Consider the following 22,713-nt stretch of genomic DNA (forward strand, 5'->3'; position numbering starts at 1 on the left):
ATGAAATATGTAAAACTACAGAAGAAAGTCAGTATAAAGTGTTGTATCCAACAAAATCATCCCATTAACACAGAGACCTCTGCCCGTGAAGCAGAACTTCCTTTCCCTCTCAGTCTAATTTATTTTACAAGGTAGCACTCTTGAGTTCTCTAAAGGAGGGTGTGATAAATATATAATGAATATGTTAGAGTGAATTCAGCTTAACATCGCTTCACAATCTACATACACTCTACTGAGAAAAGAAACCATTTTTTGTCGATATCAGTAAAAAGCTGATAAAGGGTCTAATCACATATGCACAGATAGCACAAGTTGAAGACAAAAGCAACTCGAGCCTATGAGGCAATCAGTATTGATTAGACAGGCCACTGGGCAGAAAAGTTGCTTCAGATTAGCCTCAACAGATGCTATGGCAAAGCCCACTGCAAGAAGAAGTTTGCAAAATAGCACAGAGGAGTTTGACAACAAAGCATGACTGAGAAACACCAGGGAGACTCAGCCTGCCAGAGATCATCAAAAGCGAGTTGCTGGAGACTTTCCAGCTGCAACTGCTACAAAGCATCCTGGCGCAAGAGGAGGATGGGAGGCTTGTTCTAAAGATACCTGTCAGGAGGTTGCCAAAGAAAGAGCCCAATGAACTTCTGGTTTCCAAGCCTGCCTTATAAATCTGTGTATCATAGGGAACCACATGTGAGCAGCTGCCAGAAGAACTGAGAATCTACTCCTCTCTAAAACTGTCGTTTATCCAGACTATTACATGCCTTTTACTTTAATGCAACAATGGAATTCAGGACTTGAATTTTGTATTGCATGCCTGGCAAATCTGAGGAAATGTTTCAGGAGTCAGACACATTTTTCACAATTCCCAGGAAAGGTATTTTTTGCAGGAGAGAAAATGAGAAGGCAGGGTTATAGCCTCAGATCTGAAAACAGAGCAAACAGAATAAATCCATTTACTCAACTGGCTGTGAACTGTTTTCACTTAAACAGAACCTAATTGGCTCTTTAATGGCCTCCCTGAGCATATCCTGTACTGTAATATGAGAGATTATGCCACCAGAATTTATTGTTTATAGGTCTGAACGTACAGTCAAGTGAAAGTGCCTATTATTTTTACAGATTCATTTTAAGAGTTATTTTGTTTCTCTATTTTCAAATATATGCACACTGAGATAAAAGATTGTGGCCAACAATAGGTCCTGATCTTGCATGCATTGTAGACTCTCTTGTCATTATTGGTTTTCCTTCCTTGCAGATTTCAATATGAAGATCTCCACACAGCACAAATCTGAAGTTAGCTTAGCATATTTGCCGAGATCAGGGTTTAACAAAAAGGAATAATCACTGCTGTATGATGTATTTCTTTAAAGAATTTTCCCAGCAGGGAAGATCTCTAATAAGGATGCAGATGTAATTTTCAATATCATCAGATGTAAAGGTCCCCCCCAACCTCTGTTTAGCTTATGTGGGATTTTTTGTGTTTTGTTTTATGTTTTGTTTTTGTGGTTTTTGCTTTGTTTTTAGTCTTTGCACATAATAACTATCTGCTTATCAATACTGGCCACTAAAGGAACTACGCACAAGATCTATAATCAGTAGGGAAGTCAAGATCCCTTGGTATTGTGTAAAATGCTATCCTGAAATTTTAAAAGTACTGTGTGAGGATGTACCGTAAAAACTGCAACTATACAATGGCAAATGAGTTCCTCTGGTAGTCGTTTTGCTGGACTTGGCTTTAGCTTACAAGGATTTGGACCTTCCCTAGAATCAGTAAGCTGTGTGAATAATGCTGCTATCAGCACTTATTTAATAGTAAAAGGTTGTCATTAGGGAATTCTGTGGAATGCCCCCAAGCTTGACATTTGGTTTCTATTAAACATAATTATGTCACACTGGACAGAATGAGACTCCTGTCTGAACAGGGTCATTTGTTAATCTTCTTAAAGTTCAGCTGAACAACACTTAGCCATCACTACAGCATATTTTAAACAAATAGATATCACAACTGGAATAACTTTGGAGTGTCATCCCCAACACCTCAGACACCTACCATCCTCCTTCAGCAGCTTACAGGGCAAGTTCTCATAACATGGGAACATTTTTAGGGGTCATGTGCACTTCTGTTTTTCTAAACCACCCTGGAAGGGTGGCATCTAAAATATTCTAAATAAATAAATATAAAATGTTGTACTTGGAGAACAGGGTATATGGGGAAGCTTTTCTCCACCTCCGGCCACAACCTTTTTTTTACCTATTTATATCTACTGGCCTTTGTTCATCCCTTCCTAAGCTTCCACAGGCATCTGGTTAGACTGTGAGAATATGATGCTGGACTAGATGGGCCACTGGCCTTCTCCAGCAAGCTATTCTTAGATTCAAAGCAGGCTCCTGTAATTAACTGTATACAGAGAATTGAGGACTGCTGGGTGACTGCAGCTGATGCAGAACACATTCACCCTCCTGACAGAGGTGTTTCAACTCAGCTTTCAGCTACTTTCTGCATAAAATTCAAAGTGGCAATTTTGAGCTATACAAACTAGGATTTGTCCTGTCAAATTACATTTCTTCCCCCTATGAGGATGCAGCTATTTTAGTTTAAAGTGTTTTGTTTAGTGTTTAAAATATACTGCAAAGAGCCGTGTGTGTGTGTGTGTGTGTGTGTGTGTGTGTGTGTGTGATAATAATAATAAAAAAAATACAAACCAAAAAAAGGATATACCATATTGGCCCGAATATAAGCCGCACATTTTTTTTTCCAAATTCCGATCATTAAACGTTAAAGTGCGGCTTATATTTGTGACCTTACGCCACCGGCAAAGTGGTGTGGCTCCCCCCACCCCCCACCCCGTGAGCAGCCTGGGAGCACAGGGCAATAGTGCCCATCCCTTCCGTGGCTTCCAAGTCTCCCCCAAGCCACCTAATTTTAAAGGTGCAGCTTATTTGCGGATGCGGCTTATATTCAGGCCAATACAGTAGTGAGAGGAAACTGGGGGTGTGGAGAGTTTATTTCCAATGCCAAATGCCTATTCTTTCCAAGTATGACAATATGATTACTTAGAGAAAAATAAATCAAAGCTCTCCTAAAAATACATTAAGCAGAATAGACTATTGTGTCAAAGTCCAGCTACCTAACTCCAGATAGAGAGGTAGAATAAACTCTTCCATAAAAATAAATTAGCAGATTGATTAAATCTGAGGGACCATGATTATGTATGAAGTTGCTCAATAAGGAAGCAATTGTATTGGGGGGGACAGGGCGTTCTGACACCATGGTTTTTGTTTATCTTATCTCCTGTGAAAGCCCATCAAACACCTGACTGCATTCTAATCAAATACAGATGCATATTTCTTTTCTAACTGTAGTTTGGACATCCAAACTCATCCAGTAGTTAGTGACCCTCTCCCCAGGCTGTTATACTCTAATTGTCCCAGCAGCCCACGCCTGATATACCAAGGCCAGTAATCAGTGAGTTCCTTTTTCCGTTTCCTCTTAATTAGTGATCATGATATAATATTCTGTGGTGTTCTTTCATTTTGTTGCCTGTATTTCCAACTTTATTTCAAAATAAAATTTTATGGGGGAGGGGAAAGAAAATGCACTGGTATACAAATAGAATTCAAGTCAGAATTTGCATTGTTTGTTCTTGACTACTCACCTCTCCATCACTGTCAGATATGACAATGCATGCATCCACAACCATGGCATTTGACAATTCCCTTGACTCTTCTCCCTGATCCTGGCTCTGGGAATCAGGCCCATCTGAAGTTTTCCGCTTTTTCTTTGGCATCCTTTCCACTGGAACAAACAGAAATATTTATTTGTCCGACTGATCCTGGTTCAGTTTCCCCTCCTAATTGATTACTTGGAGGTAGAGCACCCTAGGCAATCCATTCTTGTCTCATAGGTGTGGAGACCTGAGACTTATTCAGAGGCACATTCATAAATCCCCACTCGCCCAATTAAGACTACCTTATATAGCTGATTAAATCAGGAAGAAGCTAGAAAACACCGACTAACAGCAGGTTCCAAAGCAATGAATAGCAGCTACAAAAACACATTTCCAACTTGCCCAAAGTTATTCATGCAACATCAGAAAACATCAGCCTGCCATCCCAAACCCCTATTAGCCTAAACCTGGCTCCACTGCTGATGCAGGAAAAACTGAGAAAGGGAAGCGGATCGTGCTAGACTCAGCACTACAGAAGGGGGAAACCAAAGCATCAGAAGCAGTTGCCAGCTTTCATATTCAATTAGGCACGGGAAAGGAGCTGCATTTTTCAAGTAATATGCTCACAGAGCAACAGCTTGGAAGTGTACTGTAGGAATAAGACAAAGGTCAGAAGAACGGCAAAAAGACTAAATGAAAACGAGAGAGAAAAGTCAAGGACACTTGGCTCTCCTTTTATAGCCTAAGTCACCCACTGAACAGCATGCTCATAGTGCCCTCTGCTGGGACAAACCATGGCTACCTGTTCCAGAAAGGGCATTCTGCAGCTAGAGGGGGAAAACTGCTGAAAAGCCAGAAATGCTAAGAGTTATGAGAAACAGAGGGGAGGGCAGGTGCAAGTGCAATTAGAGCTGGTGCTTCCGGCAAAGTCCTTCATTGCCACCCTATACATAGCAAGAGAGGTACATAACAAGCTTCAACAGTGAAAGCACAGCCAGAAAAGCTGATTAGGGCTCTTGGCCAACTGAGAGATGCAGCAACACCACAAATCCTCCCCATCCCCACCCCCACCCTATGTTCTCCAAAGCTTTTCTGGCTATCAGCTCAGCATCCTAAGTGATAACAACACAAACAGGAAACCAAAAGAATGCGTAGAGAAAAAATCAAGGTCCCACTGCATGAAAGCTATCATGGTAGGAATAACTTTCTGGGTTATCTTACAGCCAGCAGAGATATTTGCATGATGATGGTCAAGAGCCATACTGGTTAGGTTTGGTTCGCAAAGGGCTGCCCTGGTAGGGCGTGTTGAATTTTACAACTTTCAAATTCCAAAAATGAGGGGTGCTAAAAAGTTGTAGCATCACTTGGGAATTTAAATGATATTTTGGTTAAATTAATGTAATTTAGTTTTGCTTGGTATATAGCTCCATAGAAAATAATGACTTTTTAACATTTTTGTGGAATTTCCAATAATTTTTAAATTGTCATATTAAAAAACAAATGGGAATCTTTTAAAAAATTGCATTAAAATCATTAAAAATGATTGGATCACATTAGTCTGGCTTGCCAGATCTGCCTGGGTATAAGAGACAAGTCAAAAAGCAAGTGGCAAGAAGATGAGAGAATAAGTCTTGCTGAATATAAGCAGAGAAGTAAGCAGGATGCTTCAATACCATCAAATGAAATTATTTTCTCTGCTGATTAAAATGAAGAACAAATAGCTGATGCCCAAGATGGAAATGATGGAAGTTATTAATTGACATTAGGAAAACCAAGTATACCGTCCACTTCTAATACTTCAAAAAATAACATTTTAATTAGAAAAATGTATACAACACATTTGAAATATATAATGTTGCTATGCATAGCATTAGATAGGGTGCTGGCCTACATGCAACAGCTGCCATCACCACTGCTGCCTTTGTGGATGCTGGCTTGATCACTGAAGAACACAAAGGACTTGTAATTGATCACAATAAAGTCAAGAGGGACCAAGAAAAAGTAACAAAATCCCTGGATCAGGAATTTGATTATCTGTGTCAGAAGGATGAAACTGACTACATCTTTTTAGACGTCCGCGAAGATACAACTAAAGATATGCTGAAAGAAGACAATTCAGATCAGCAGTTCCTCAGCAGCATCACAGAACAGCATTATTCTGTGTGCAGTGAGCCAGGTGGAAGGTATCTCTACCACTTCACTCCAGAGAAAGGTTCAAATAGGGCGAAACCAGCTGACATTACTGTATTGCTAATTATACTGTAGATTTCATGAAGAAGGGCATTGATAAGAGCCTGCAGGCCATTGGAGGTGATTCTACAAATGCTAACACTGGCTGGGTGGGTGGTACCATGCACTGGGTAGAGGTCAAACCAGGTTGTAAGCTGCTCTGGTTGGTTTGTGTCCACACCCCTGTGACACTTGATCACAGCATTTGATGGGAAGACCTTATCTAACAGCAAGTGGACAGGTAGCAGTGGCAAGATGCTAGACACAGCTGCAGAACTTGAATTTGATCCTTCATTCACCCAACTCTCAATTGGAGAGCCTCTTATTTCACTGAGTGACAATGTTGTTAAGGATCTGTCTACTGATTAAGTGTACGAGTATCAGATCACACAGGCCACAAGGACAGAAAAACATCCCACAGGTCTGGCTCTTCTAGACATTGGTCCAGTGAACTATTCAAGGTGGTAACAGCAGCAAACAGGCTTCGTTGCATATGGGTTTCAAAAAAGACTTAAAGGCAAAACCCTCAACAATTTAAGACTGAGAGTGGAATACATTGTGTATACTACCCCTGCTGGTTCAACATCACAGTAAAACACTATTGGGTGGAAGGCGCACGCTGCATCTTGTTTCAGCTACAAAAGGCGGCTGTAGTGGATGCTGTTTTGCCAACCACTTAGTGCTCAGCATGGTATGCATTCAGCGAAATGATAATCCAGACACTCTTGTGCTCAGATGACAGTAAAGAGAGGATATTTTTTTTCTTGATTTCCCCCCGTAAAAACTGGGTGTGCCCTATGGTCCGGTGCGCCCTATGGTGCGAGAAATACGGTATACTTGTTTGAGGATTTGTAGGAAGTTGGGGCCAAATTTCATGCTAATTAGTACTGCTAATAGGTATTTCCATTCTAAGCAATCAAAAGCTTTGAGGATGTCTAGGGACATAATTGTCAGTGGGAGTTTAGTTGCCTTGCTGTGTTTGATCAGGTTCAGTAATATTGTGACCAGGGACAAAGCCAGTCTGGTCTGGGGCTATTAACTTGCATAAGATTTTTAGGCGGTTGGCCAAGATTGTTGTGAATATCTTGTAGTCTTGGTTTATTAATGAGATTGGGCGATAGGATTCTACTTTGAGGCTGTCTTTCAGTGGTTTTGGGATGGAGACTATTTTGGGGATGGGCCCCCCTTTCATGATGTCATTGAATAGGCGGGTCATGTAGGTCATCAGGGGTTCTTTGAATTTCCTATAGAATTCTGCTGTGAGGCCGTCTGGGCCTGGCGCTTTGTGTGGTTTCAAGTTTTTGTTCCTCTGGCTCTGAGGTCCCTCCAGCCTCGGAGCTCCACGGGGTTGTTGGGTGGGAAGGGAGGCTGTGGCTCCCTCGGTAGGTGCGCCAGACACCACGGTTTCCCTCTGGCGTCGGTGCTGGCAGCGGTGGAGGCCAGCCTGGGCTTTTTCTGAATTCGGATCAAAGCTGGTTCAGATCAAACCTGGTGTATACCACTTCCAAAATCAATGGTGGGAGTGTATTGGATGCGGAATAAACGGGAGTGTCTGATGTCTGATTACTTTCTAACATTGTCTTATGATTACAAGGTAATGTTGTATGCTTAAAAGGATATGTTTTATGCAGAGAAACAAAAAATTTTATAGCACTTCCTGACATTTTCGGAAGGCAAAATGAAAGTTCTTTGGCTTTCCAAGAGCAGTTTATGTGCTTTCTAATCAAACATAATTTACCAAGCTAAATGTTACTCAATCAAAAAATAAGAAAAATTGAATTCATTAAAAACATATTTTAAAGACCCCTCACTGAAGAAATTTGCGAAAGTTAAGTTTCACCTCCTAAAATGACACACCCTACTGCACTGGCCAAGGGGGGCTTTGTGCACCTCACCATATATCTAATGCAGATGTTACCAAGACAGTCTCCTCCCATAAAAACAGCTACCCCAGTACAGGTGTTGGTCTTTTCTCAACCATCTTCCTGGATGTATCCCTATAACTCTACATCATAAAATGCAATGAGAACCGCTAAGAATTAAACCAATTCCAAACTGCATAGCTCTGCTTTTCATTTCCTGATCATGCTACAATGCAATGAAATGTTGGAAATTGCTTTTATATGAGAGAATGTAGCAATAATGCAAATGGTGCTTTACCGCATAAGTAGAAATGAAAGCAGCCAGGGCAGGAGCCTACACTCTAAAGCAGGGGTGGTTAACCTGTGGTCCTCTAGATGTTGTTGGACTCCCGCCTCTCATCAGTCTCAACCAGCATGGTCAATGGTTAAGGATTATGGGAGCTGTAGTCCATAGACCTCTGTGGCTACCACCTCTGAACTAAAGCTCAACAATGGAAGAGAATCGATAGGAGGGGCAAGGGCAATAAGAGCTGAAGTTGAGCAAGGGCAGTAACACACATTTAAGGATGACTGGACAGATAATCAAGAACTATATGGAGGAAGGATTTGGAAGAAGAGAGAGGTAGAACCAGAAGATTGTTCTGGAGGGCGGGGAATCCATGAACAAGGGACAGCAAGGAGAAACACAGAGTTATTTGAGAGAACAAGATACCTTCAGGCAGCAGTGAAAAAAAGGAATAGCTGTACTAGTTCTGTCTGAGCTATTGCTTTAGCAATCAGGTTATTAACAGAAAGAAATAGGATAGAGATTTGACATTAGGAAAAGAGGATTAATGGAGCAGACTCATGTACTCTACTGGGTTCAGAACCAGTGCTGTCTGCACTGGGTGCTCCAGCTCTCTATCCTTTTCTCTGAAATTGTGAGAGGAATTTAGCAGAGCCTTTCAGTTTACCAGATGAAACAATTCCCTTTCTCCTTCTCCCACAGGCTCCAGACTAGGGCTGTGCAGCTGAATACCAGTATTGAAATAACATTGTGATAAGTGTTTCAACAAGGCAATATACTGGTGAACAAAAGGCTAAGACTTGACAGCTTCCCAGGGGATAGCTCAGCTGAACCAATACTTTACAGATACTTTGCAGATAGTGTGCTGGCTTTGTTTGCTCTCTCCCTCCTCCCTCTTAACTGATAAGAAATGAGGATAAGCCCTCACATAAACCAGCAAACTCTTTCAGCTTCACCTTTATGTTTCTTGCTACTTTCCTCAGCAAGAAGACAGTCACCTGTCTCCCTGCTTTGTTGTCCTCCCCTCCCTGATAGAAGCTCTCCGCTGCAGCCAACTTTAATCCCCACCTCTTTCAGCAGAACTTTCTGCTCTCACCCCAAAAACTTTCAGAGCTCAGCTAATTATGCAGAGCGGGCTAACAATCCAGGAGCAAGCTAGACAATCAAAGATCCAGCGGCAAAGTAAACAAAGAACTAAAAAGTGCTGCAGATATATATAGCGATATAGACTGCCCCACAGCCAGTATCAGGCTCTGCATAGAAAGGAAAGGAGGGGAAAGATCTGGTGCACTAGCAGAAGTCTCTGTGCAGGCTTCTGTTAGAATGACTTCTAATCCTGCCCTGTATGTTTGTTTGTAAATACAAAGACCCACTCCAATGCTCTCACTCTGATGGGAAAACAACCACTGCCATTCTGAAATTTCCACTGCTTACAGAAAGGGAAGCAAAAACACTCAAATATTTACAAGATACACACTTTGGAGCAATAGGCAAATGCAATACAAAAGACAATTCAGAAAGATTTGGTTGTGTTATTATTTCATATTCAATAAATCAGATCATGTATCTTAGTATGCCTGTGAAATACATGGAAGCAGATTGGGGAAGAGCATTTGCAAGCCTGCCAAAAAAACAACATTCACACCAGCACTCAACTTGCTCAGATTGTGCAGTATATCATCTGCCTGACAGATCACATTCAATATGGGATTGCTATGAAGCACAAAACACAGGTAGGATGACGCACTTGTCCCTAACATTTTAATAGAAGCAACACTATACATGTCTGCTCAGAAAAAGTCCCATTGACTTAAATGTGGCTTACTTCCGAGTAAGAGGATTTAGGATTGCATACTCAACCACCCAACTGTCACTGGTGCTCTGAAGCCAACAGGGCTGATGTCCCTGCAAACATAAATTAAAGAAACCAATTCAAGTCAGGAAGCATTGAAAATTTTGTTTTGCTTTCATGCCTCCATCTTACTCTCTTCCTGGGAGTCTGCTGTTAACTAATTCTGCAAGTTAGCTCACAGGCTGGTTTTCCAATCATCTGGGTTCCCAACCCCATCTCTGGATGCTTAAGAACATTTCTTTCTTTAAGCTCAGACAGTAAAGGTGACCCATTAATAAGCAAGCCCACATGTGTTTCAATTCAGAACTTGCACTTTTCAGGGGCATCCTTGAAAATTCCCCATTTATGATTATTTGCCATTTTCTTTCATCATCATCTATCACTTTGATGAATCAGAAAACAATTACCAGCAGGATAATTCACAATCTTGACATTGCAGCCACTAGACCTGCCAAGCAGTGACAGCTTAAAATGCTCAAAAATAAGGCCAAAAATGAATGACTCTCATCCCCAAATGAGTTGGAGAGGTTCAAGCTACAGACGGCTCTTTGTAAGCTGCTATCCCAAATTTAGGTATGAGGAAAAAAATTATGAGAATCAACACTATGGACTCAAAATTTGTGGTTAAACACAATACATAGTGCTCTCCTTTAAAAATTCTGTTCCCAACAGTTTACCATGTTTTCTGAAAACTAACAAATTTACAACAGCCCCAACAGATTGGGTTTATTGTACCCACTGTTCAGAAAACTCCTAAAGAGGACCTGCACTGCAGGAGCCTGGACTAAATTACCCTTGGAGTCCCTTCCAACTCAACAATTCTATGAATTTATGACCTGGGTTGCAAGATGAAAGGAATACATAATGTTACAATTTTTTCAGAAAGGATATACACTATTGCACTCTGAATCTCTGCTGATGGCTCAAGATTAATAAGACTCTTACAAGAGCCAATTGCAGGTCCTTTTGTGTGTGTGACTTTTGTCTGCATCAAAGGCAAGAGGAAGAACCAGAGGGTGTATCATAAGGTTGACCCAAATCTGGTAAAATCGAATGGATCAATTTTTAGATGCACTCAGCAGTTAGAAGGAAAGATGAATTCAGCCTAGTCTCCCAAATGTGGAACAGATCTGTAGAGTTCACGTCGGTGGTTGCAAGCACAGGTTCAAAGAAGAAATACAGTAGTAGCAAAGTGGGAATAAGGATTCAGAAGAGCAGAGTTGCAGATTCATACCTTATGCATCAGACAAGTCATTTTTATGCAACGACTGAGAGTCTAAGCATACCTTGAAAGTACCACTGAAATCAAAGGGACTTGCTTCTGAGAAAATGTGTTTAGGTTTAAGATGGGTTGCTTGTACCAAAAAAAAATATCTCTCTGGCTTGAGGCTGTTACCTTTGAAAACACATGCACCAATAATCAAGTCCGCCTCTAGGGGGGCTGCAACTATTCTGTGCTGATTCAGATCTACTAAGACCACAAGCGGAGACTAATAAAATATATCTGTGACAGCACTCCGCACAGGAGAAAGTAAAGTTTGTATTAGGCTCAGCACCTCAGTCATTCCAATTGCATGCAATGTCACCATATCAGTGTTACAGAGCATCTAATATTGGCATGATGTTCTATGAGATTCTGCCAATTTGGTATGTACAATATGAACTTTGAATGCCACATGGAAACATTTCATCCATAATGAGCAAGTAAATAATGTTCAAATCAGACCTGACCCTATTACAGTTCTGATGCAGACAAAGACTAGATACAGCAGCAAGAAAATATTTCCTGTTTGCCAGGAAATAAGGTTCAACTTGAAAGTCATCAATTATTGCATTGTATTCCTGTACAAATCAACCTATGACCAAGTTTAATGATTGCCATAAAGGAGTCCATAAAGGAGCCCCACCCCAAGGCACACTTATGCTACCCTATTCAATTATACACAGCTCTACAGAACAGAATTTTGACAATTTCCAGTTTTCCAAAAATCCACGGCTTTCTAGAACACACTTTTCATATGGAACACCCAATCCCTTATATTTCATCCTGACCAAAATAAGAATGTTCCATGTTTAAAGGGGGGAAATTACGCTAAAATTCATTCAAAACCAATCATGCTTTTGTTTGAATACAGGTTGCAAACCTAAAAGCTGCCCCAACTCCATTATTTTTTCCTCTGCACTATTTCCAGTTCCCATGGTAAAAGTACCTGTATAGATGTGGGGTGCTTTGCTCCAGAATACTGCTTGTTGTTAGAAGACAGCCATGCTGCTCTGTGTCTCCCCCTTCTGCACATACGGTACATGCTTTACTAACCTCGTATGTGATACCATAAGCAGATGAGCAAACTAGACAAGACTTTTGTTTAAAAAAATAAAATAAGAGAGCTTTATAACCCAGAACTGGGAAGGCTAATAACACATAAAGCATGGAAACAAATCTAAACTAAGAAGGAAATGTGAATATAATTATGGCCAAAGAATTGCAGGGGAGGGGCACGGCAGGAAATGCAGAAAGCTTTATTGGTATTTTGTCACTGAGAAATTGTTTCTTTAAAGGGAATATTATTATTAATAATACTAATTTATTATTTATATGCTGCCCATTATTTATATGCTGCCCACTCTGGGTGGTTCCCAACACAAAATAGTAAAAGCACAATACAACATCAAACACAAAAATTTCCCTGAACAGGGCTGCCTTCAGATGTCTTTTAAAAATCACATGGCTGTTTGACATCTGCTGGGAGGGCATTCCACAGATGCCCAGTTCCCTGTAACCTCAACTCTTGCAATGAGAGAACCACCAGAAGGCCCTCAGAGCTGGATCTCAGTGTCCGGGCTAGAAGATGGTGGTGGAGATGCTCTTTCAAGCATACAGGGCCAAAGCCATATAGGGATTTAAAGGTCAGCACCAACACTTTGAATTGTGCTCAGAAACATACTGGGAGCCAACACACTTCTTTTAGGACTGGGGTTATATGGTCCTGGCAGCCGCTCCCTGTCACCAGTCTACCTGCCCCATTCTGGATTAGTTGTTGTTTCCAAGTCACATAGAGCGCATTGCAGTACAGTGGTACCTTGGGTTAAGTACTTAATTCGTTCCAGAGGTCCGTTCTTAACCTGAAGCACCACTTTAGCTAATGGGGCCTCCCACTGCCGCCGGAGCACGATTTCTGTTCTCATCCTGAAGCAAAGTTCTTAACCCGAGGTACTATTTCTGGGTTAGCGGAGTCTGTAACCTGAAGCCTATGTAACCTGAAGCGTATGTAACCTGAAGCGTATGTAACCTGAGGTACCACTGTAGTCCAAGCGGGAGTTAACCGAGCATGTACTACCCAGGCCACACAATGCATAGACAGGTCTCAGCTGGCGTATCAGTAGTATTGTCTCAACTTTACTGCATTTGAGAGAGCACTCATCCTCTAAGGACAGAGACAATGCCACAAATAAATTCTGGGAGAATTATGGCCCTGTGATCATGTGTCCACACAACACTCAAAACTGTAGAAGACACTAAAGTAGGGATGGGGGTAGCAAGAGCTGAAGATGCTGTTTCTATGAAATATATATGGTAGCTTGAATAAAGATAACTATCAACAGTGACTTCCAAAATATTGCAAAAAAAAAAAAAAATCCTGGTAAGCACTCCTATGCCTGTTTGTGGGCTCTTTTTATACAGTCTGTTCTGAGGAATACTCAGTTATCAAGTACAAACATGACTAATCTACAAAGCTGCGGACATAAGCAATCTTTTTAAAAGTTCTGCATCCTATAAGATCAAGAACCTGAGGCAGAAGGTACTTCTAGAGGAGTGCATAAACTAAACAGAGAAGAGAACTGAAAACAGACACATTAAAAAACCTGCAAAAGATAATCAGAGCAGGCAGGCCTCCTGTGGAGAGGCAGGGCCTTTGGGGAGAGAACGAACTTTTTGTCAGATTTCACTCTAAGGTTGCAAACTTTTGAAAGGGTTCCTGAAGCTCTGCCAGCTTGGTAGGTATCTCCAGGCCATGAAAAGCGTCCCATGACGATTTCTGCATATTAAACGGCTGTTAAAAAAGTGGAAGGACAGGCCAGCCCGGGTCCTACTGAATCCTCCCCTACTTTAGACGGAAGGGGTGGGTTTAGACCACCAAGACTCCCTGCGAAGAGGCTGCTAGACCCATGGGGAGACCCTGCGATGGGGGGGGGGGGAGAGGGAGTGAAGAGCCCCAACAAGGGAAGCATGGAAAAAGGTCCTACGGGCCCCATGGAGGGAGGCAGGCAGGCAGGCGGGCGGGCGGACAAGGCTACTCACCGGGGCCGGCTCCTCCCCAAACCGGGCCACTACCCCGCCTTCCCCTCCCACCAGCTCAGCGGCGGGGCAAGTCGGCGGCTCCGCTGCCCCTTGCTGGGAGTGACGGAGGCTCGGCAGCGGATATTTTGCCCGCACTCAAGCTGGCGCCAGCAACTTCACTTCCCGGAGCTAAAATGGAAATAGTCGGCGGCCTCGCTGGAGGGGAAGGGCGGGGCTTGCGGGGGTCACGGGAGCCGTTCTTCTTCGCGCCGTCCCACAGCCCGGTCCTTTGGTGTCATCCTGGGTGAAGGCGGCTCAGCATTGGACAAGCAGGCGGGCGGGCAGCTCTGTCTACTTCTCCCCGGGCCTGGATAGCATCAGCGCCGCCGGCCGACACAGAAGCCCTTTCGGCTTCTTCTAGGGGTCACTTCGCTCGACTCTCAGGTGTGATTTCCTGCACGCGCGGCCTTTCCAGTCACCCTCTGCCTTTTGTTTCCCGCCAACCGGATTGAAATCGGGTTTTCCGCGAGGGGGCTCTCCATTTAAGAACACGCATGTCCTGCAGCCTAATTCGGCCGTAGCGTAATTATTAGCCGCCTGCCATGTTCCCCAAGAGAGGCGTGTGTGGTTTTAACAAAACTGCTACTCTCTTGTGCACAGAAATGAGGTGTGTAAATGCGACATCATAGAAATGAGTGGGCACATACACACACAGCAGTTGGAGGCGTTTTGGAGCAGGCGGGGGGGGGGCGTGCAGGTCGGCGCCTCCACACGACAGCGGCCATGCCGCCAGGCTCCATCCCCATAGCAACTGCTCCCCTCTCGGCCCTCCCAGTGCCCTCAAGAGAAATGGACGCCCAGGGAGAGGCGGCTTCGATCACGTGCAAACCAAATATCGCGAGGGCGTTCGATTCTCCTCGCGCTTCCCGATCTTTTCGGTTCCCGGGCTGCGCGGGGCGGGGGGGGGGAGGTCTCGCGATACGTGTCTTGGAGAGAGGAGCATCTCGCGGGATCCACGAGAGGTCCGGGGGAAGGCGGGTACCTCGGGGGCGGCGACGCGGGGATAAGATGGCGGACGAAGCGGATAGCAACGGGGACGCTTCAGCCTTACCGGTGGGGAAGGAGGCAGGTGAGGCGGGGGCGCTTCTGTCATCTTCCTTCTGAGGGAGGCGGGGGTTTGCCTCCTCCTTACTCTGCCCCGCCCGGCTCTGCTTTACTGCGCTGCATCAGGAGCGTGGGGGGTGGGGCCTGTTGGCCTCTCTTCTCCCCACTTCGACCCGCGTGTGGCTGCCAGTGGCTACCGATTCTTTTGACCCACGGAGGCGGAGCGAGCGCCCCTTTAACTCTGCGTTCTTTCCGCCATCTCCAAGAAGTCCTCCGCTGCTCGTTTCGCAGCCTGAAGCTTCCGATTCCCATCGATCCTGGTTTTTAATATACACACACTCACAAAATGTAAGATTTTTTAGGCTAGGTCCCACAAAAGCTTGCATCTTACATATTCAGGTCTAGCCATCACTTCAGCTGCTTCAAGGCTTCAGTGTATGATCTTCGTGCTTATTGAGCGGGCGTAGAAGAATGTGTCGTCCTCCCCTTCCTAATGAAATCCTCGTTAAAGAGTGGCTTTAGATCTGGCTTCTCTGTCCCCTCACATGCCATTTGTTCCTTGCTCTTCTGTGTGATGTGAGGGAAGTGAACTGTCATGTCTGCTTTATGGGACAGTGTATGATTCACAGATTATGGTACATATGCAGCTCTCCCCCTAGTATGTATGGTTTGAGAATGTGTGGCTGTGTGATTTCCTAAATCCCCTTGGCTTGTTTTTTTACGAATGGGATTAGATTTCTATCCTTCTAATGGGTTGAAAATACATACTCTCCTTTCTTCCTTAAACTTCCAGAGTGGTGTCTTAAAGAAATAACAAACTTTACAGTGTCCAAGTTCTGTGCCATACATTTCAGTTATTGATGTGCATGCAGTTCCCGTTCAGAACAATAAAATTTATGAACAGCAGCAAAATGTTCTTGTTGGGATGTGGGTGAAGGTGGATGAACCTAGGATGAGTGAGTACCAAGAGTACTGCAGAGAACTCTTGATTTACTGCAGCATTACTGTCTGTTGGTCTGCAACCTGTGTAATACGTGTTCTGTGGTCACAGTAAAGTTAGACAATTTGCAAGAAATTGAAAATGTTGGTGAAATAACAGGAAGGCATGAGAATGGGGGGGGGGATATGGAATGGGGGTGATAAACATGTGGGTTGGGTGTGCTTCCTCATCCCTTAATCACTGAAATCCTAACCCTGTGCTTTCTGAATCTTTGTCATTCAGTGACATGTAGGTTTCCCAGATTATGGACAGTGCAAATACTCAGCTTGCAAACTTTCTTCTGTTACGTTATACTGTACTGCCTTGGACAGGACTCAAAAATCTGTGGCCTTCCAAATGTTGTTGTACTTCCAACTTCCATCAGCCCCAGTCAACTTGGCCAATGGTCAGGTATGATGGGAGCGGGAATCCAGCAACATCAGGAGGGCCACAGGTTCCCTATCCCTGCTTTCGATGCTGATTTTGTATTTTTATAGACCCATTTCCTTAAATGTAAGTCTCACTGGAGCATTCCCCCTGCCCCCAGTCAGCTTCTTTTTAAATAGCTGTACAAATATATATTTAATGCAATATGGTGGTCTTAGGGCAGCAGTCTTACTCTCATTCACAATTGCTAAAATTTTTAGAAGCATTTTGTTTACTGTAGAAAAGGTGAAACAGGAGTCTCTGCCCAGCTGTTACAGGAAAACTACTGTTTATAATGTGCTCAAAGCTCCCCCCCCAACTTTGTTCTGTTGTTACCATGTCCAGTTGTGAACCTTTTGGTAGAAATGTGTAGTGAGTACAGTTCTGTTTAAAGTTTGATGTTTCTTGTTAAGCCACCGTATGTCACTAGGCTGCAGAAAATACTGAATTACAACTTATTACTAAACTGAAAACTATGGAGAGACCTGGTCTGAATAGAGATATTGGATTCTTGTCTCATCACACATGCTAAAACTATTTTTGGTCATCTGCATACTATCCCTTGCTTTTTCCTGTAGGACTAATTGCAGTCGTTAACAGTCGTCAAATTCTGTTTCAGTGTATCTGAAGAAGTGTGCATGCACATGAAAGCTTATACCCAGAACAAACTTAGTTGGTCTCTAAGGTGCTACTGGTCAATTTTTTTATTTTTATTTTGAGAGTAATATTGGATATCTAAGTAATGCTAAGTAGTGCTGAAAGTCAACTATTACAAGTTGTCTGTTTTATTAAATCACTTCTAACTTTTGACTGCCTCTGCAAGTAAGGTATTTCTTACAGCGTAAATTCAAGATAAAAGCATCACTAACTGCTTGTTGGAATGATATTAACCTAGATTATATAAAATATGTGAGTTTAGACTGAGTGTTACTTTAGGAAATGACCTTAATTTAGTAGTAATTTTTTTTACTTGGTTCCTCAAGACGTAAGAGTTGTATACTTCTGTGTGAGATGGGGTGGTAGTGGAATAAACTTATTCAAGTTCTGTATATGCTATGCAAATAATGATAATGAGATTAAATGCACGTGTGGATTCAGCCAAGGTGCCACAAGTCTTCTGTCACTAACCTTCCTAATTTGATACTAAGTTTTCCCTTTCATTTTTTTTTAGTAATTTAGAGCATTTTCACCACATACTTCAGCCAAACAGAGTCCCAAAGTTACTTCTAAATTAGTATTTTTTAAAAAAATATCTTTGCCTTCAGACTTACAATCTAAAAGACACAAAAGGAGCTGGTCTCTCAGCGGAGTTGGTAAAATAGTTATGCTTCCCTTGTCTCCCTCTGCTGCAGCCTCTATGATTATGCAGAATGGGCTGGAAATCATTGAGGATATATGATTGAGAGTTTTTATCTGGGATGTATAGATGAGGCAGATAGTGGTGATGAGAGGCCTAATAGACAAAGTAAGAACTGACGAATTGCCAGCTCCAGGTGGCAGCCACCTGAGAGTTCTCAAAGAACTCATATGTGAAGTTGCTGATCATCTAACAAAAATATGCAGCTTGTCCTTCACACCCAAGGACTGGAAAGTAGCCAATGTAACGACAGTTTTGAAAAAGGAACTCGTGAGGGGAGAATCTCGGAAATTACAGAGCAGTTAGCTTAATGTCTGTACTGGGGAAACTTGCTAAAATAACCAAGCATATAGAAGAGCAAGCCTTACTGAAGCAGAGCCAGCATGGCTTCTGCAAGGGCAAGGCCTGTCTCACAAACCTATTAGAGTTATTTGAGAGTGTCAGCAAGCATGTGGATAGAGGTGATCCAGTTAACATAGTATACTTGGATTTTCGAATCCATCAAAGAGTCCTGCATAAGTCAAGGAATAAGAGGATAGCTCCTCTAGTGGATCAGGAATTGGTTATGTTGCAGGAAGCAAAGAGTAGGAATAAATGGACAGCTCTCCAAATGGAGAGATGTAGAAACTGGAGTCCTACACGGTTCAGTATTGGGACTTGTGCTTTTTAACTTGTTAATAAACAATCTAGAGTTAAGAGTGAGCAGTGGGGTGGCCAGGTTTGCTGATGATACTAAGCTGTACTGGGTCATTAAAACAAAAATAGATCTTCTTCCCCAGATGTGCCTAATGGCAGTATTTGAAATGCACTTTGTCATGTCAATATAATGATTTTGAAGGGTTTGTAAAGTGAATGTAAGGGAAGTGTTTTGAAGACAATTACAAATCAATCACAGCTGTGAAGATTTTCTACCCTCACATTTGTATATTTCCAGTCTGCCTCTTAATCAGTGTGTAAATAGCAACTTCTTGCTTGTAAGATCATTGCCTAAGAGACCTGCATACATGCACACCACACTGACCAAGCTGCTGACCACAAAGTGATACTTATCATCTTGACACTGTTGAGGCACTAAGCATTGCAACTTTGGAAATGGAAAACAATTCCAGACATTCTGTGCGTCTCTAACTGAAAGACCCATTAGCCAATTGACTGTTTAGCTGAAGACTAATGAAAGCATTGGCATTGTACTTAAAATTGGGCATGGATCAATGGTAGGAAGAAATATCGAGCCTTTCTGTGTAGTGTTCTGTGCTGACTTAAACGACATTATTTACATGGTAAATCATTAATTGCAGTTGTTGGAAATGGTTTTATTCTGCAGCGGACTCCTGGCATGTCACTTAACAGTAGAGTTACTTCTGCCTTTGCATGATTCCTTATTGTTAGCCTGTCCTTTATGTAGCAGTGTGGAAATTGCTCAATCCTATACTTCATCCCTGATGGAAAATATGCTGTGCAGCATATCAAAGAAACAGTAGACATCTCATTCTTTGCTGTGTTCTTACTAGATGACTCCCACCTCATGTGCATTTTCACCCTTCTTTGAATGTGGGATAAGAAAAAAAACTGCTTTCATGTATTTACATGTTTTAAATTATGTCTCCCCGATTGGGGAATTAGATTTGTCATTATCTGCCACAAGACCTTTATTTAACCAGTGTTCTAAGTTGGTGCAAACATTTGTGTGATGCTGGCAGAACCCCTAAGAGGTGATAGCTGGGCCCTTGGCAAAGTTTCTTGTTGTTTTTTTAAAAAAATATTGATGTGCTTGCTTTTTGCAGTGGATCGTATGATCAAAGAGAACAGCCACATCTTCACAGATGCCCATTGTAAAGTGTGTAGTGCAGTGCTCATCTCCGAGTCACAGAAGCTCGCTCATTATCAGGTATGCTTAAATCTACAGGCAGTTACTGAAATTTGCCCTGAGTGTGTGGGATTCCTGAGATGGTTATCTTGCTCTTCTATGCTGTTTCCTTCAGAGTAAGAAACATGCCAACAAAGTTCGTCGATACATGGCTATCCATGGTGAAGAGGAGGTCTGCTCAAGCAAGAAAATAAAGCTGGATACAAAGCAGGTAATGCCAGTCAGGCCAGAAATCCAAGGACAAGTAAAAGAATTTAATGCACTAGAAAGTTTGGCAAATGGTGTTTCTTGGATTGTGGAATAATGCACCAGTGAGGATTTTGAATATCAGGCACTGTTTGCAAGAACAGTCTATGCATTATTCTGCTTGGGCAAATGCACATTTAAACTTTGCCCACCTAATTGTATGTACCTGTACACTGAAAAATGAAGAAGCTGAGTGCAAGGAGATAACTCATTCAAAAACCATTGGGAATGAAATGGTTATATGATCTACATAGAATAAGCCCTTTTCATACTAAATTTATTTGAAAAGTAGAATTCAGCCTTGGCGCACTATTGAGAATTCTGTTTGTAGTAACAGAAACTACTAACTGAATGGCAATTGTATCTTGCTACATAACGTGTCTTGAACAGCTTTAATAGTCTTCTCTAGCTTCTTTCAGTGTGTTCAGTAAAGGATAGGGTGAAACTGAACAAAAGAAATTCCAGTTACTGAACTTGGAACACTTTGCTGATGAACTTTCATTCTGCAGCCCCAGTAATTTTTTTCATTCCTTCTTCCAAACAGGAGGGCAGCAGTGAAGAAGACAGGAACAAGTGCTGCCCCATCTGTAATATGACCTTTTCGTCGCCTGTTGTAGCTAACTCCCATTACCTAGGCAAGACCCATGCCAAGAATCTGAAGCTGAAGCAGCAACCTCCTAAAGCAGAAGGTACAGAGGAATTGTCTCCTGGTGCTGTGCTGAAAAGTCCAGGTCAGAATAGGCTGCTGGGTATATATTGTACAAACACAGAAGAGTGAACCCTGCTTCACATATATGATAATGAGGCAGACACTGAGGGAGTTCAATAAAACATGTTTTTCAATTGAAATTTTGCATTCTGGTGTGATTAATTTTCTTGATGAACCTGGTGGTCAAAGATAGATAGACATAACAAACCTTACACCAAAATATATCTTTGTTATCTTTGATCACTGTTTTGGTAGCTAATATTTATGTATATGCCCACAGTAAGCTCATCCAAATCTTATGTAGAAAATAATTATTCTAAGTGGGATGTTTTGGCACAATTGAGATTATTGTGCTTGTTCTGATTACATGAAATTGTGCCTTAGACTTTTCTGATTGGATTTTCTTCATATGTTTTGGGGGGTTGATTTTACAGGAGCTGTACCTGCTCAGAAACAACCAGCTAATCCGCCTCCCACTACTGTGCCCTCTAATGAAGAGAACCAAAACACTTCTGACCCAGACAAATTCTGCAGTCTCTGTCATGCCACATTCAACAATCCCCTGATGGCAAAACAACACTACGTGGGCAAGAAACACAAAAAGCAGGAGACCAAACTTAAGCTAATGGCACACTATGGGAGAAGCCCCGATGAACCTGCAGCTTCAACAGGTGAGTTTTTAACAGCAAGACTTTCCAGAATAAAGCGCTTGAAGAGTTGTAAAGGTTTGCAAAGCCACAACTTGCCTTCTGTTGGAAATGCCCTGCATGGAAAACAAGCTCTCAAATAATTCACTACAGGTATACCAATAATTCACTATAATTCACTACAGGTATACCAATAATTCACTATAGGTATACCAGTTGGAGAGGGAATGGGCTTGAATTGACCACTTCAGGTGGGGACATGCAGAAGTAGTCAGGAAAATCTTGGTTTGGGGTGGGAAAGGCTTCCAGCTCCCCACAAAATCCTGAACACGAGGAAGAACCTCCAGTCACACATGTGTACTTGAAAGGAGGGAGGCGGTTGAAACTTGGAAGGGTGAGAGGAAAATGCAGAGTGCTGGATGAATGTGAGTGAAGGTGAGACAGTGGAAGACTAGACAAGAATGTAGGAGTCGCAGCAAGGCATGACCCAAGTTATGGGCAAGAGTTTTTGCTGAAGGGGCAAAGAGAAGGGCCCATATTTTTGTAATGTTGGAAAGGGAGAAGCAAGATGACTTGGAAATGAACCGACTTTGGGGGGCAAAAGTTGAAAAGAAAAGCAACAGTTTATGCCTGTGGGTGGTGACAGTGCCAGTTGAAAAAGCACGTGAATGGAGAAATAAGGGCTTCTGAGAAAGTATGAGAAGTTGTCCAGGTTATATTGAAGCATTCAAGCGGAATTGCCAGGTAGTTGGAGGTGTTGGATTGACACCTCTCTCTCTCTCTCTCTCTCTCTCTCTCTCTCTCTCTCTCTCTCTCTCTCTTTTTTTTTTTAGTAGTCTGTCTACACCAGGCATAGGCAAACTGCCCTCCAGATGTTTTGGGACTACAACTCCCATCATCCTTTGCTAACAGGACCAGTGGTCAGGGATGATGGGAGTTGTAGTCCCAAAACATCTGGAGGGCAGAGTTTGCCTATGCCTGGTCTACACACTTTGAAAAGGAAACTTTCTGAATTACATGAGCAATGGGGGGTAGGTGGGAGAAAGAGACAAAGCTTCACTGGCTCTGTGATAGTTATACTGTAATCAATAGGTCATACAAAATACTGAAGACGTACAGTACTGCATATCCAGCAGAGAACATTTCTCCTTGGCTTTGGATAAAAATCCAGCTCCCAACATGACATAGTAGTTCACAACATG

General features: G+C 42.5%; 2 protein-coding genes across 9 annotated transcripts in view; one reads left to right on the forward strand and one right to left on the reverse strand.

Moving 5' to 3' along the window:
- UIMC1 (ubiquitin interaction motif containing 1) overlaps positions 1 to 14,620 on the reverse strand; it is an 86,531-nt gene extending 71,911 nt beyond the window's left edge. Inside the window, exons 1-2 of one of the 3 annotated variants that reach the window (XM_080988107.1) lie at positions 14,198 to 14,620; positions 3,657 to 3,796 (exon numbers count right to left, since the gene is read on the reverse strand). In XM_080988107.1, coding sequence (XP_080844233.1) covers positions 3,657 to 3,788 — 132 coding nt within the window. In that variant the 5' untranslated portion in view covers positions 3,789 to 3,796; positions 14,198 to 14,620. Of the gene's footprint in view, positions 1 to 3,656; positions 3,797 to 9,870; positions 9,938 to 14,197 lie in introns of those variants that run through there. The other 2 variants (XM_080988106.1, XM_080988105.1) reach the window with 2 other exon arrangements.
- A 38-nt stretch (positions 14,621 to 14,658) lies between these two features.
- The window catches only part of ZNF346 (zinc finger protein 346), a 28,906-nt gene continuing 20,851 nt past the window's right edge, over positions 14,659 to 22,713 (forward strand). For 2 of the 6 annotated variants that reach the window (XR_013981142.1, XM_080988580.1), the window contains exons 1-5: positions 14,659 to 15,305; positions 19,827 to 19,930; positions 20,025 to 20,120; positions 20,700 to 20,886; positions 21,299 to 21,535. Coding sequence is in view for 4 of the 6 variants with exons in the window: in XM_080988580.1 (XP_080844706.1) it covers positions 14,852 to 15,305; positions 19,827 to 19,930; positions 20,025 to 20,120; positions 20,700 to 20,886; positions 21,299 to 21,535 (1,078 nt within the window). In the remaining 2 variants the exon portion in view is untranslated. The remainder of the gene's footprint in view (positions 15,306 to 19,826; positions 19,931 to 20,024; positions 20,121 to 20,699; positions 20,887 to 21,298; positions 21,536 to 22,713) is intronic. The other 4 variants (XR_013981143.1, XM_080988581.1, XM_080988582.1 and 1 more) reach the window with 4 other exon arrangements.

Source organism: Podarcis pityusensis, assembly GCF_964106645.2.
Source record: "Podarcis pityusensis genome assembly, chromosome: 2".
NCBI lineage: Eukaryota > Metazoa > Chordata > Lepidosauria > Squamata > Lacertidae > Podarcis > Podarcis pityusensis.